This window comes from Prionailurus bengalensis, chromosome B1 (assembly GCF_016509475.1).
Source record: "Prionailurus bengalensis isolate Pbe53 chromosome B1, Fcat_Pben_1.1_paternal_pri, whole genome shotgun sequence".
NCBI classification, from domain to species: Eukaryota; Metazoa; Chordata; class Mammalia; order Carnivora; family Felidae; genus Prionailurus; species Prionailurus bengalensis.
The window spans coordinates 161,341,727-161,354,216 of record NC_057344.1 but is presented as its reverse complement, the minus strand read 5'-3'; the positions used below and the strand labels follow the sequence as shown (position 1 = coordinate 161,354,216).

General features: G+C 36.1%; 1 protein-coding gene across 1 annotated transcript in view; it reads left to right on the top strand.

Moving 5' to 3' along the window:
- The window catches only part of CEP135 (centrosomal protein 135), a 70,402-nt gene that overhangs the window by 35,483 nt on the left and 22,429 nt on the right, over positions 1 to 12,490 (top strand). Inside the window, exons 14-15 of the mRNA XM_043604498.1 lie at positions 2,308 to 2,385; positions 10,445 to 10,596. Coding sequence (XP_043460433.1) covers positions 2,308 to 2,385; positions 10,445 to 10,596 — 230 coding nt within the window. The remainder of the gene's footprint in view (positions 1 to 2,307; positions 2,386 to 10,444; positions 10,597 to 12,490) is intronic.

Sequence of the window (12,490 nt, the reverse complement as noted above, 5' to 3'; positions counted from 1 at the left end):
ATGGCTTTAAAGCCATTTGAAGCACAAGAGTTTTTAATTTTGATGAAGTCCATTTTATGTATTTTCTCTTTTGTTGTTTGTGCTTTTGGTGTCCTGTTTAGGCACAGTATTTTATGTTTTCTTTTATAATCTCCAAAAAATATGTTAATGTACACAAAGCACTTAATACAGTTTAGAACATTGTAAGAACTCAACATAGCTATTACTGTTACTATTATGGATTGTGTAGTTTACTTTCAATAGGTATTGAATTAATGCTTAGAAATCAGTAGCTAAAGTTAGGAATAAGGACATTAAAGCATTATAAAGGTAGTCCTTATTGCATACATTTTCAGTTAAAATTTTACCCCAACACAATACTTTTAATTGGGATCTTTTGGAATACTGCCTTCCAGAATGTGCTTTCTTATAAAAATAAGTGTTAAAACTACCAAATGGAAAACTTCTGTGCAATATGGCAACTTTTAGCACAAGCTACTGATTTATTCTTTTCCATATTTGTTGAAAGGACCAAGGAATGTAAAAACAGGATTTAAAAATGCAGTAGTACTAAAAGCTCAGAAAAAAATGATATTCGTATTACCAGAATCTTTCTAGATTGTAGGAGGCAGGATTTATGAGCTTACAGTAGGTCTTTTACTTAAAACTAATCATCTCAATCCATAAGCTTCCTCTTGTAATTTCCTCTTATTCTGCTACCCACCCAGATGTCAAACCAGGCATCATCACTGACTCCTCTCTCCCTTAAAGCTCTTCTTGTCCTTCAATCAATCACCAAGTTCTATTTGTGCTACCTCTTAAATAATATTTAACATTTATTAAGCCCTTTTCATGTGGGAAGCTCTGTTCTAAGTGCTTTTTCCATGCGCTTAGTAAATCTTCACAATTGCCTTTTCAGATAGGTAATGCTTACAGATGTGGTCTCTGAGTTACAGTGAGTTTAAATAATTTGCCCAAGATCACCTAACTATCAAGTCACATGGAGTCTGGCTCCTGAGCTCACGTTAGTTTCTCTTCAATCTGTCTACTTCTTTCATTACTCCTCTGCCATCCTGTTCTGGCCATTATTCTTTCTCAACTGTAGTTGTGTATTAGCAGCCTCTCAAATCTATATTTTACACTGAAGTTAGAGTCATCTTTCAGAGGTATAAATCTGATCACATCACTTCCTATTTAAATCTGTTAACTGTTTTCAAAGACTTCAGTGATTGGCTCTTGCCTACTTCACGGTCTAGCCTTCTTTTCCCCAAACTTATCTCCCCATTTCCCACCCCTCACTTTCTTGACTCCAAGCTTAATGGACTTTTTCTTGCCCCCAGTTTTCTATATAGGCTATTGAAAAATTGTTCATCTCTTTGAGTACCCTCACCTGGCAAATTCCCATTCATCCTTTAGAGCCAGGTTAAACATTATTTCCTCACATAGGAAGTGAACTCTAGGCTCTAGATTCCCTTTCAATATGTTGCCATAAAGTTCCTTTTTCTAGCAGAATATTCATGGTTTTATATAGTGTCTTGTTTAAGGTTTGTCTTTTCTACTAGTCTTTAGTAACTATGATGTCAGAAGCTTTATCCATTTTACTCACTATGCATTCCTAATACCTTGCTTGGTGCTTGGTATATAGTGTGTACTCAATACTGGTTGAATGATTTAATAAACAAAAAATGAATACAGTGTAGTGACCCTTCCAACCAGATATGTAATCCAAACATCGGCATCTATTTGTTTTTAATGAGTAACGTGGATAGAAGTATGAATCTACACTAGAAAAATTCTCAGAGAACACCAACTTGTATCACTTGTTCTACACTTAGTATCAGCAATAATTGGATAAGGTAACATAACTATAGAAATAGCACTTGTTTGCACTGTTGACCAGCCCATTGTTGAAATTCTGATCTCTTGCATGGCCCTGTAGTATTCTGTTCCTTTGTCTTTGTGATTTCTTCTTTGCACTCTCTTCCTCTGATATCTCTCATTAGGGCACATTCCTGATCTCACTTAACCTGCTCGGTTTTTCCCTTTATAGTTGTGCTAATGGATTGATCTAGATAAATTGTTAAAAACAAATCCATACCATTCTGTGTCTTTTGTTACAATTACACATGGAGGTAGAATATAAAAAACAAGAAACTCCTGTCACTTTTTTTTTTCAACCCAAAGCATTATTGTAAAATGTCTAATGATTTTCTTTCTAAAACATTTCCGTGTTATAAAAAGACAAACAGAATAATACTGTAGACTTGTTTACTCTGGTAATTTTGTTATCTGATATGAATGAACATCTTCTATAAAATTTTTTTTCAGAATCTCCAGGAAATGAGTATTTTTGAAAAATCAAAATTAGAGAAAACTATCGAACATTTGACACGTGTTAATCATCAGGTAATTTATCAAACTGGATTTGGGGTATATTGTGTTGTATGAATAACTATTTCAATTATAGTTTCAATATACTATACTATAGGTACCCCTTACTGTATGTTTTTAAAATTACAAAGTAGTGGAGTGCCTGGGTGGCTCAATCGGTTAAGCTTCCGACTTTGGCTTGGGTCATGATCTCACAGTTGGTGAGTTCGAGCCCCACATGGGGCTCTGTGCTATCAGTGCAGAGCCCACTTCGGATCCTGTGTCTCCCTCTCTCTCTCTGCCCTTCCCCAGTGTGCACTTGCATGCACTCTCTCTCAAATAAACATTAAAATAAAAGATAATATTACAAAATAGTGTTCTAGAGATGCTGTGTAACAGTTATTTGGAATGTGTACTCTGAAGGCTGACTATTTGGGTTCATATCCATCTCTGTTACCTATTACCTGTAGGTAAGCTACTCAAATTTTCCATCCCTCAGTTTCTTTATTTGTAAAATAGGAGTGATGCTAGTACTTAATTCTTAAGTTTTTGTGAAGATTAAATGAGTTAATATATGTCAAGAACTTAGAAGAGTCGCTGGCATTTGTAAGCATTCAGTAAGTATTAGTTATTGTTGTTTTATTCTTTTTAAAAAATCATTGTACAGACATGGAGGAAAAAATGAAATTTGTTTTCATTCCTTATTGCTTTCTCTATATGTAGAATATTTTTTATAAAATTTTTTTTTTCAACGTTTATTTATTTTTGGGACAGAGAGAGACAGCATGAACGGGGGAGGGGCAGAGAGAGAAGGAGACACAGAATCGGAAACAGGCTCCAGGCTCTGAGCCATCAGCCCAGAGCCCGACGCGGGGCTTGAACTCACGGACCGCGAGATCGTGACCTGGCTGAAGTCGAACGCTTAACCGACTGAGCCACCCAGGCGCCCCATATATGTAGAATATTTTTAACAAATTGATATATGTGTTCTGGCAGTCTTTTTTCTCTTGGTATTTCATTTTGGCTGATTTCCTTTAGTGTGTCTTCACTGTTTTTATTTACCATGTCTACTAATTTGATTATCTGTTTTTATCAACTTTGTGTCAGTTGGGTTTTGTTTTTTTCATCTCATCATGGGTTATATTTTCCTGATTCTTTGCATTCCTGGTTACTTTAGATGTCAGATATTGTGAATTTCACCTTCTTGTTGGTGGATTCCTATAAATATTTTTTAGGTTTGTTCTGGGATATAGTTTAGTCGATGAAAGTAGCTTGAGACTTTTCAATTTTGCTTTTAGCAAAACTGGGACCAGAGTAGCATTTAGTCCTGGACTAATTTTGTTCCACCACTGGGACAAAACCATTTTGAGTACACTATGTATTGCCCCATGAATTATGAGGTTTTCAAATGACTCATGGGAATAGGAATTACGCCATCCCTGTATGAGCCCTGAGTATTATTCCCTTTAACTTTTTGACGGTTTTATTCTCTGGCTTTCTCTTGAGTAGCTTCCTCTGTGTTGAGCTCTGCACTCGAGTGGTAACTTTAAAAGATCTCTGGAACTTTTAGTCTGTGTAGCTCTCCAGTATCTGCTCTGCAAACCCCAGCTGCTTTGGCTTTCCTTGACTCTCAGTCTTGTCTTCTGAACTTAGGGGAGACCACCAGCTTTCACCTGAGTTCCTATCCCTATGCCACAGCCTGGATTTTCTTGAAGCAGTAAGCTCATAGGGCTCATCTCATTTGTTTCTTGTCCCTCATGTCACTGTCCATCATTGCCTGATGTTCAGTGTCTGGAAAACCATTGTTTCATGTATCTTGTCCCAATTTTTAATTATTTCAGGTGAAAGGGTACCTGGCATTTCAGCTTGCCCAGGAGCTGATAGAATTAATGAACTGAAAAATAGATCTAAAGTACTAGAAGTCATTGGAAAGAGATTGGGATATAAAAAATGTAAAATAAGTTAAAGTCTTAGAGAATAAAGTGAGAAAGTCTTATGTATTTTGTCAAAATTGTAGGATAATGTAATAGAATGAGAGATAGGTAGTATTTGAGAAGATAATGATTGATAATTTTCTAGGTATTTTAAAAACACAGGAATCCTCAGATTCCAAATGGACAGTGAATGCTAGGAGTATGACAAATCCCAAAGAAGATAAATAAAAAGAAAATCCATACCATTTTAATAGAGATGAGCAATATAAGATACTTATGTATGAACTTGGAGGACCTTTATAAAAAATATTATACAACCTTATTGAAAGACATTAAAGAAGACCTAAATAAGTGGAGAAATATATCAGGTTTATAAAAAAGGTGACAGACATCATGTTTATAAAAAAGAATGTAAATTCTCCTCAAATTGATCTATAGAATTGATGTAATTCCATCTGAAATCCCAAGAAGGTGATGTATGTGTGTGTGTATGTGTGTGTGTGTGTGTGTGAAAATCAACAATAGATTTTATTATCTTTTTTGATGTTTTATTTATTTTTGAGAGAGAGGGAGACAGAGTACGAGAGGGGAGGGGCAGAGAGAGAGGGAGGCAGAATCCACGAAGCAGGCTTCAGGCTCTGAGCTGTCAGCATGGAGCCTGACACGGGGCTTGAACCATGAACCACGAGATCATGACCTGAGCCGAAGTCAGATGCTTAACCAACTGAGCCACCCAGGTGCCCCTCGACAATAGATTTTAAATTTTACGTGGAAACAAAGAGCTAAGAATCACAAAGAAATTTTAAAGAAGACCATGGTGGAACGTAACCTACTAGGTATGAAGGCTTTAGAGTCAGTAATTAATCTAATCTAGTGGTAGATCACAAGGATTAAAAGAGAATGATAAAATCCAGTAGATAGTAAACCCAGAGATACATGAAAAACTTGATATATCAAGGACTCAGATCAATGGGAAAAGAAAGGATTATTTGGTAATTGTTTCTGGGATACTTGGCTATTCACATTATATGTGTATTAAAAAGGAATTAGAGGGCGTCTGGGTGGCTCAATCAGTTAAGTGTCGACTTTGGGTTTCAGCTCAGGTCGTAATCTCAGGGTTTGTTGCATCAAGCCCCGCTTGGGGCGTGCTGACAATGCAGAGCCTGCTTGGGATTCTCTCTTCCTCTCTCTCTCCCCTCCCCCGCTCACATGCATGTGCTCTCTCTCAAAAATAAACTTTAAAAAAAGAAAAAAAGGAATTCATCCTACCTCAAATATACTATATGCAAAAATCAGTTCAAGTTGACTTGAAATTTAGAATGTTCAAGAAATAGCTACGAGTTTTCAAAGAAAATACAGGAGAAAATCTTTTTGACCTTGGGGAAATAATAATAACAGCAGTGACGTATATAGCATTTACTCTATGTTAGGTACTTTGTTAACATTATATGTAATTTTAATTTAGATAATAACCATAGGAAGTAAATGCTAATATTATCCTTATTTCATAAAGAAACTGAGGCCGGGGAGATTTGCCTAACATCACACAACCAGCAAGTGTCTGCTGCCAAAATGTATGCTCCTAAATACAAATGAAAGAAAACAGATAAACAGGGCCACATTGACAAGAACTTCTTTGTTCACCAAATAGCCATAAATTGAAAAGGCAAGCCACTGAGAGAATGTGCTGTACATTTCACCTAAAAAAACCAGAAAACGTAAATTGACACTTTATGGCAGAAGAAATTACAAATGGTTAATAAACATAAAAGGGGTTCTATCTCCGTAATAGCAGAAATACAAATTAAAACCATAGTAAAAACATTTCACATCTATCAGAAAATTATATCACATCAGAAATTAACAAGTTATAACATTATTTAACAAGTATGTGTAGTGTCAGGAAGTGCAAACTGGTACCCCTTTGGAAGATATTTTGGCATTATCTAGCAAAGGCATATTCTGTGATCCAGCAAGTCCATTTCTAGACATGAACCTTGCTTGGAGGTCAGCAAACTATGGCCCCCAGAACAATTGTGCCTCTAGTCTGTCTGTAATAAAGTTTTTGTTAGGACACAGCCATGTTCATTGTTACATATTGCCTGTGGCTGTTTTTGTATTACAACAGAGTAATGGCAGCAGACCATAGACCATAGACCTAGACCAGACCATAGACCATAATAGAGCCTAAAATAATTAACTCCCTGGTAGAAAATGAAAAACAATCTTGATGTCAGTTTTGAGGAAAATAGATAAATGGGAGTAGTATTTCACACAGTGAAGTATTACAAAGCAGTGAAAATGAATGAATAATAACTACAAACATCAGTGTGCACGAATCTTACAAATACAATGTCAAAGAACATGCAGTATGATTTTATCTACTTATGTAGAGTTCAAAAATATATAAACCTTAGGGCTCCTGGGTGGCTCAGTTGGTTACTCATCCAACTTCTGCTCAGGTCATGATCTCACAGTTCATGAGTTCTAGCCCCACATCGGGCTCACTGCTATCAGCGTGAAGCTTACTTGGGATTCTCTGTCTCCCTCTCTCTCTGCCCCTCCCCCCCCCTCAAAAATAAATAAACATTAAAATATGTATATATATATATATATATACACTTGAGTGTGTGTGTGTGTGTATATATATCTATATACACCTAAATTACACACACCTATTACACACACCTAAATTATGTATTGTTTAGGGATCCATACTGCTCACAAGTAGTTTCAAGGTTCAGGTAATATATTTTTATGCCAGATAATATAGCTACACAAATGTTCATTTTTTTTATTCTTTATACTATATATGTACTCTTGTTTTTACAAGGAGTTTTGAAATATTTTTAATGCAAAAAAAACCCCACAAAAAACAGTTTCCTTTCCTACCTCTTTATCCCCAAAACTACCACCCACAACATCTAACTCCTCCTGATGTTTATTTACCTCCCTGTTTCTAAATAATGTGTTTGTGATTGCTCAGTCTTACTTTATTGATTTAAGATTATTTAATGAATTTCTGTGATGTTAGATGATGACCTAGCACTCTTCCCTTTTTCTTCCCCCATTACTTCAAACATAATTTTACTACATATAATATTTACTTTGGTAGTTAACTGTCTATATTATTATGACTTATAATGGCTCATGGGTCAGCAAAATGGGATAGTACCACTCTTGCCTTTTCTCTTACAGATCTTTTTCCTGGAGTTAATAATTGCTTTTGTTTTGTTTCGTTTTGTTTTTTGTCACTTTTCTGTTTTCATTAAACCCATTGCTAATTTTTGTTAAGAACTCCAACCTCTGCCACATGCCTTTCAATATTTTTTGAATATTCAAACCCATCAGTTCTGTTGTTTCCCGCTGAAGACTTTCCTTCTTGAGCTTTCTCTCTTCTTGCTCAGTTGTAGACTATGTCTTCCTCTTAAGAATTTCCTTGTCTCCCTCTCCTCTATTGAATCTCATATTTTCTTCTTTCTTGGTTTTTCCCTTTGTTCTGGTATGGCACATTCTCCAGTTTCCTGGAAAAGAATACATGGGAGGAATTGTTTTTGGTACACTACTTGTCTGGAAATGTCTTTATTCAGATTTCATAAATTGATTTATGATTCAGCTTGTGTATATGGAAATCTAGATTAAAAATTATTTTCACTAAAAATTTTGAATACTGTTTTCCATTGTTAAAATTCTTTGAGATATCTGATACTCTTATGTTTCCTAGTCTTTTGTACATGATATGTTTTTATTTCTGAAAACTTTTAGAATTTCCTCCTTACCTCCTGTTTTTAATTTCTTGGGTAATTTACTATTCCTTTTTTTTTTTAATTTTTAATGTTTATTTATTATTGGGAGACAGAGGGAGACAGAGTGTGAGCATGGGAGAGAGGAAGGGATACACAAAATCTGAAGCAGGTTCCAGGCTCTGAGCTGTCAGCACAGAGCCCAACGCGGGGCTCAAACTCACAAACCGTGAGATCATGACCTGAGCCACCCAGGCACCCCGATATACTATTCTTATTTTCTCTCTCTGGAACTTTTTCTTTTTTTTTTTTTTTTTTTTTTTTTTTTTAATTTTTTTTTCTACGTTTATTTATTTTTGGGACAGAGAGAGACAGAGCATGAACGGGGGAGGGGCAGAGAGAGAGGGAGACACAGAATCGGAAACAGGCTCCAGGCTCCGAGCCATCAGCCCAGAGCCCGACGCGGGGCTCGAACTCCCGGACCGCGAGATCGTGACCTGGCTGAAGTCGGACGCCCAACCGACTGCGCCACCCAGGCACCCCGTGGAACTTTTTCTATTTTTAAGTAAGTTCTGTTCACATTATGGGGCTTGAACCCTTGACCCCAATATCAAGAGTCATATGCTCTAACTATTGAGCCAGCCTGGTGCCCATCTGGAACTTTTATTAGTTGGTTTTGGACCTCCTAAAGAGATCTGAGGTTCTTATCATTTCTCCCTTATTTTCTTGTTGATTTTTTATTCTTTCTGGGAGATTTCCTCAACTTTATCTTCTAAGTCTTCTATTGATATGTTTTAAAATTTATATTTTTACTTCCCAAGAAAAATTTCTGGAAAGAGATGGGAAGAGCTCTCTGGTGTGTGATGGTCCCCGTATAGATTTTTAGCCAATCTCCTTGTTCAATTCTTTTCCTGACCTCATCCCACCACTTGGTGCCTTCGTGTGTTGAGTTTCTTCAGGGCAAATCAGCTAGTTGCTCATAGATATTACTTACTCCGGTCACGTTAGATCAGTGTTTCTTTAGATCACTTCCACTTCCTAGGAGATATTTGGCAATATCTGGAGAATTTGCGCTTAACACAGCTAGGGGAGAAGGTGCTTCTCATACCTGGAAATAATGCTAGAGGGCCTCGCCTACTCAGAAGCCTGGGATGCTGCTAAACATCCTACAGTGCACAATGCACAGGTCAGCCCCCCTCAGCAAAGGATTACCTGGCTCTAAGTGTCAGTAGTTCCTAGTTTCAGAAACTTTGCTTTAGGGTGTATTCTTCTTCTGCTCTGAGTCACTATTCTGTCTACTCTTTGTCTTCCACAAGTTGTTGGAAGTCACTCATCCACTCTTGTTTTCCTTCTTGTTCTCTATGCCCTTGTGAGTGTGTAACTTTCTATTCCTTTACTGTCATTTTAGCAGTTTCCAGACGGAGGGGATATCAAATATGGGTGGTCAGTCTACAGTTTTCACTGGAAATTTTCTATTTATCACAAATATTTCTTCATTTTGAGTTTTACATATAGATCATTATTCCATTTAGAATTTATTTTTATATGTAAAATAAAATAGAAATCTAGCAAATTTTTTTCTCCAATGACTGGCTCTCCCAACTGTTTTTAAAGACCCTTTTCTTTTCCCACTTGCCTAAAATGCTACCTTTTCTAAATTTACATCTGTGTACATGCATTTGCTCATCCTTGTGAAATCCACACTCTTTTAATAGTAGCTTTCTAATTCATTCTGATACCTTATAAGGCAAGTCTACCTACGTTCTCCCCCCAGTGCCCACAATTTTTCCTGCTTTCTTAACTTATTTTCCTAAGTGAACTTTAGAATGAAATCTAAGCCACTTTCCCTGTTTTAAAAAGGTCCTGGTAGGATTATTATTGAAATTTCATTGAATTTAACAGTTATTTCAGGAACTTTTGATACATTTCCAATATTGTATTTCCATTCAGAAACATGGTGACTCTTTACATTAAATCAGGCTGTGTTTTATGTCCTTCAGGAAAATTTTATAGTGTCTTCATCTAAGTCTTGCCCATTCTGTGTTTGGGTTACAGTATTTTCTGCTGATTTTTCTTCAGTCCAATGTACTTACTGATTGTTAGAAATTTCTCAGAATATTTGCTCTGCTTGCTAATGGTTTACCATCCCTTTTTCATTGCTGTTATGGATATGTTCTTTTCTTCCTTTATTGCTTTTTTTTTGGTATCTTTTTTTTTTTCATTTCACTGATAATGAAAAGGAATGAAAAGGAGAGATAAATGTGTATGCCCATTCTGACATCTAGAACCTAAAGTGTACACATGACTTTTAAAGTATTGTTAAATCTATTTCCTTAGTTTTCTTCCAGAAATATTAAAGAGTGCTTGAGGAAAACAAAATAGACATACACCTATTAATTTTTTTAATTTAAATTATAGCATGAAGATGAAAAGTGTGAATTAAAGTCTAAAATGTTAATAATGAAAGAAACAGTAGAGTCATTAGAGAACAAAGCAAAACTCCAAGCTCAAAAACTTAGCCATGTGGCTGGTGACTCATCTCATCACAAAACAGAGATGAACTCACTTAGGTAAGTTTTTTGAAAGTTTTGTTTTTTCACTTCTAGGAATGAGTTAGTGGCTATGTAAGGTTCTTAGTGGTGGCATTTTGGATGGGACCTTTGAGCAGTGAAAGTTGGCCTTGCAGCAGAATCACTTGGGGAGATTTTGAGAAGTATGGATTTAAGGGCTGATCTCTGGAGGTTCTTACTCACTGAGCGAACCTGGGTAGGTTTTGAGTATCCCTATTTTTAAAGACTTTCACAGACTGATATCATTGCAGGCAATCAGTTGCAGGCATAGCATAAGTTTTTAGACCTACGTCCTTCAAAAATTCCCCTTCCATATTTTGGATTGTTTGCACTCCCTAGTGTAAGATTGCTGAAAATTACAGAATTTTTTGCTCATCATTGTCCTTATCTTTCTTCTTTCAAAGAAATGTAAAATCAGAATACTCATATACAGAGTCTAAAAAGGTGATGTGTCTGAAAGGTAAGAAGGTCAATATGGAAACATAGGCAGTATCTACAGGTTAGAGGCAGGTTGTGAAGAACTTCATATGATAAGCAGGAGTGTCTGGATTTTACTTTGTAAACATGGAGAAGAAACACATGTTAACCAGAGAGGTAATGTGATTAGCATGCCTTTTAGGAGGTGAACTCTAGTGGAAATTGGGAAGATGGATTTGGAGTCACAAGAGACTAATGGCAAACAGGGGAGACTGTATGTCTGGACTGGAAATAGTGGCAATGAACTTGAAAAGAGGCTAGATTTAGGAAACATTTCTTACATAAAATCAAAACAATTGGATGAGAAATGGATTCTATGAGATGAGAGAAAGATGCAGTACTTCAGAAATGTGTTTGCCTTATGAGACTGGGTCATTGGCTAGACATTAGTGAATTTAAAATACAGAACATTGAAGGAAATAAAAAGTCAACAAAGTTAATTTTTTTTCTGGACTGGGTAGCTGCAGTAAGTCTTTTTAAAGACTTAAGATTAGAAGAAGGGGATCACTGAAGAAGCAGAGGAGATATTCCTCTCTAAATTACATTTGCAGTAAGGATCAGTAAAAGATTTTCACATGCCAACATGACATTGCATATGTAAACTAAATTATGAAGTAATAACAACTTGAGATCAGAAAGAATTATAGTAATGATTAGAAAAAAGATCAATAAATTAAAACTGAAAATGGTAGTGAACAGTAGAATGGATATTTCCAAAAACTGAGTCAGTAAAATAGAAAACAAACTCAAGAAATTCATCTAGAATTCAGAGCCCAGAAGAATAAAAAAAAGTTGATGAGATAAAAGACACAGACCTAATATACAAATAATGAGAATTGCAAAATATATAGTAAAATAAACAGCAGGATTGAAATCCAAGGAATAATTAGGAAAAGGGAAGCCAGAGTCTGTTCGTAAGGGGTCCATGAATTATCAAACAAACTAAATGAAATAAGATCAAGAGCTGGTTGTGTTAATTAATTAATCTGTGATTAATTAAGGAATACTGTCTTAAGGACTCAGAGAGGATCTCCATTTTTGCCCTTCTGCTGTTCTGACTACAGGTCTTAATCAGACTTTAGGACTATCTAAGGTGAAAGCTGCATTTTTTTTTTTCTCAAGTGCTACGTATATCCTATGGAGAGCTAGCTGAATGAACCAGCTTCTCTTCTTCTGGTTCATGTCTATATTCAGCTCCAAAATACAGACACTATGGTAGATTTCTGTCACCCAGAATTACTAGTCCACCTGTTTCCCTTTTGTGTTCAGCTGACTGGATCTGGCATTTAATCCATTTTGCTCTTTCCTTCAGACTGTGGTCACAGCTCCTCTTTCCTTTCCTCACGGGAGGCCCTTAGCAGTCTTACAAGGCAGAGCTTTCATTGGCCTTTCTTGGATCCCAAGCCTACAGCTACTT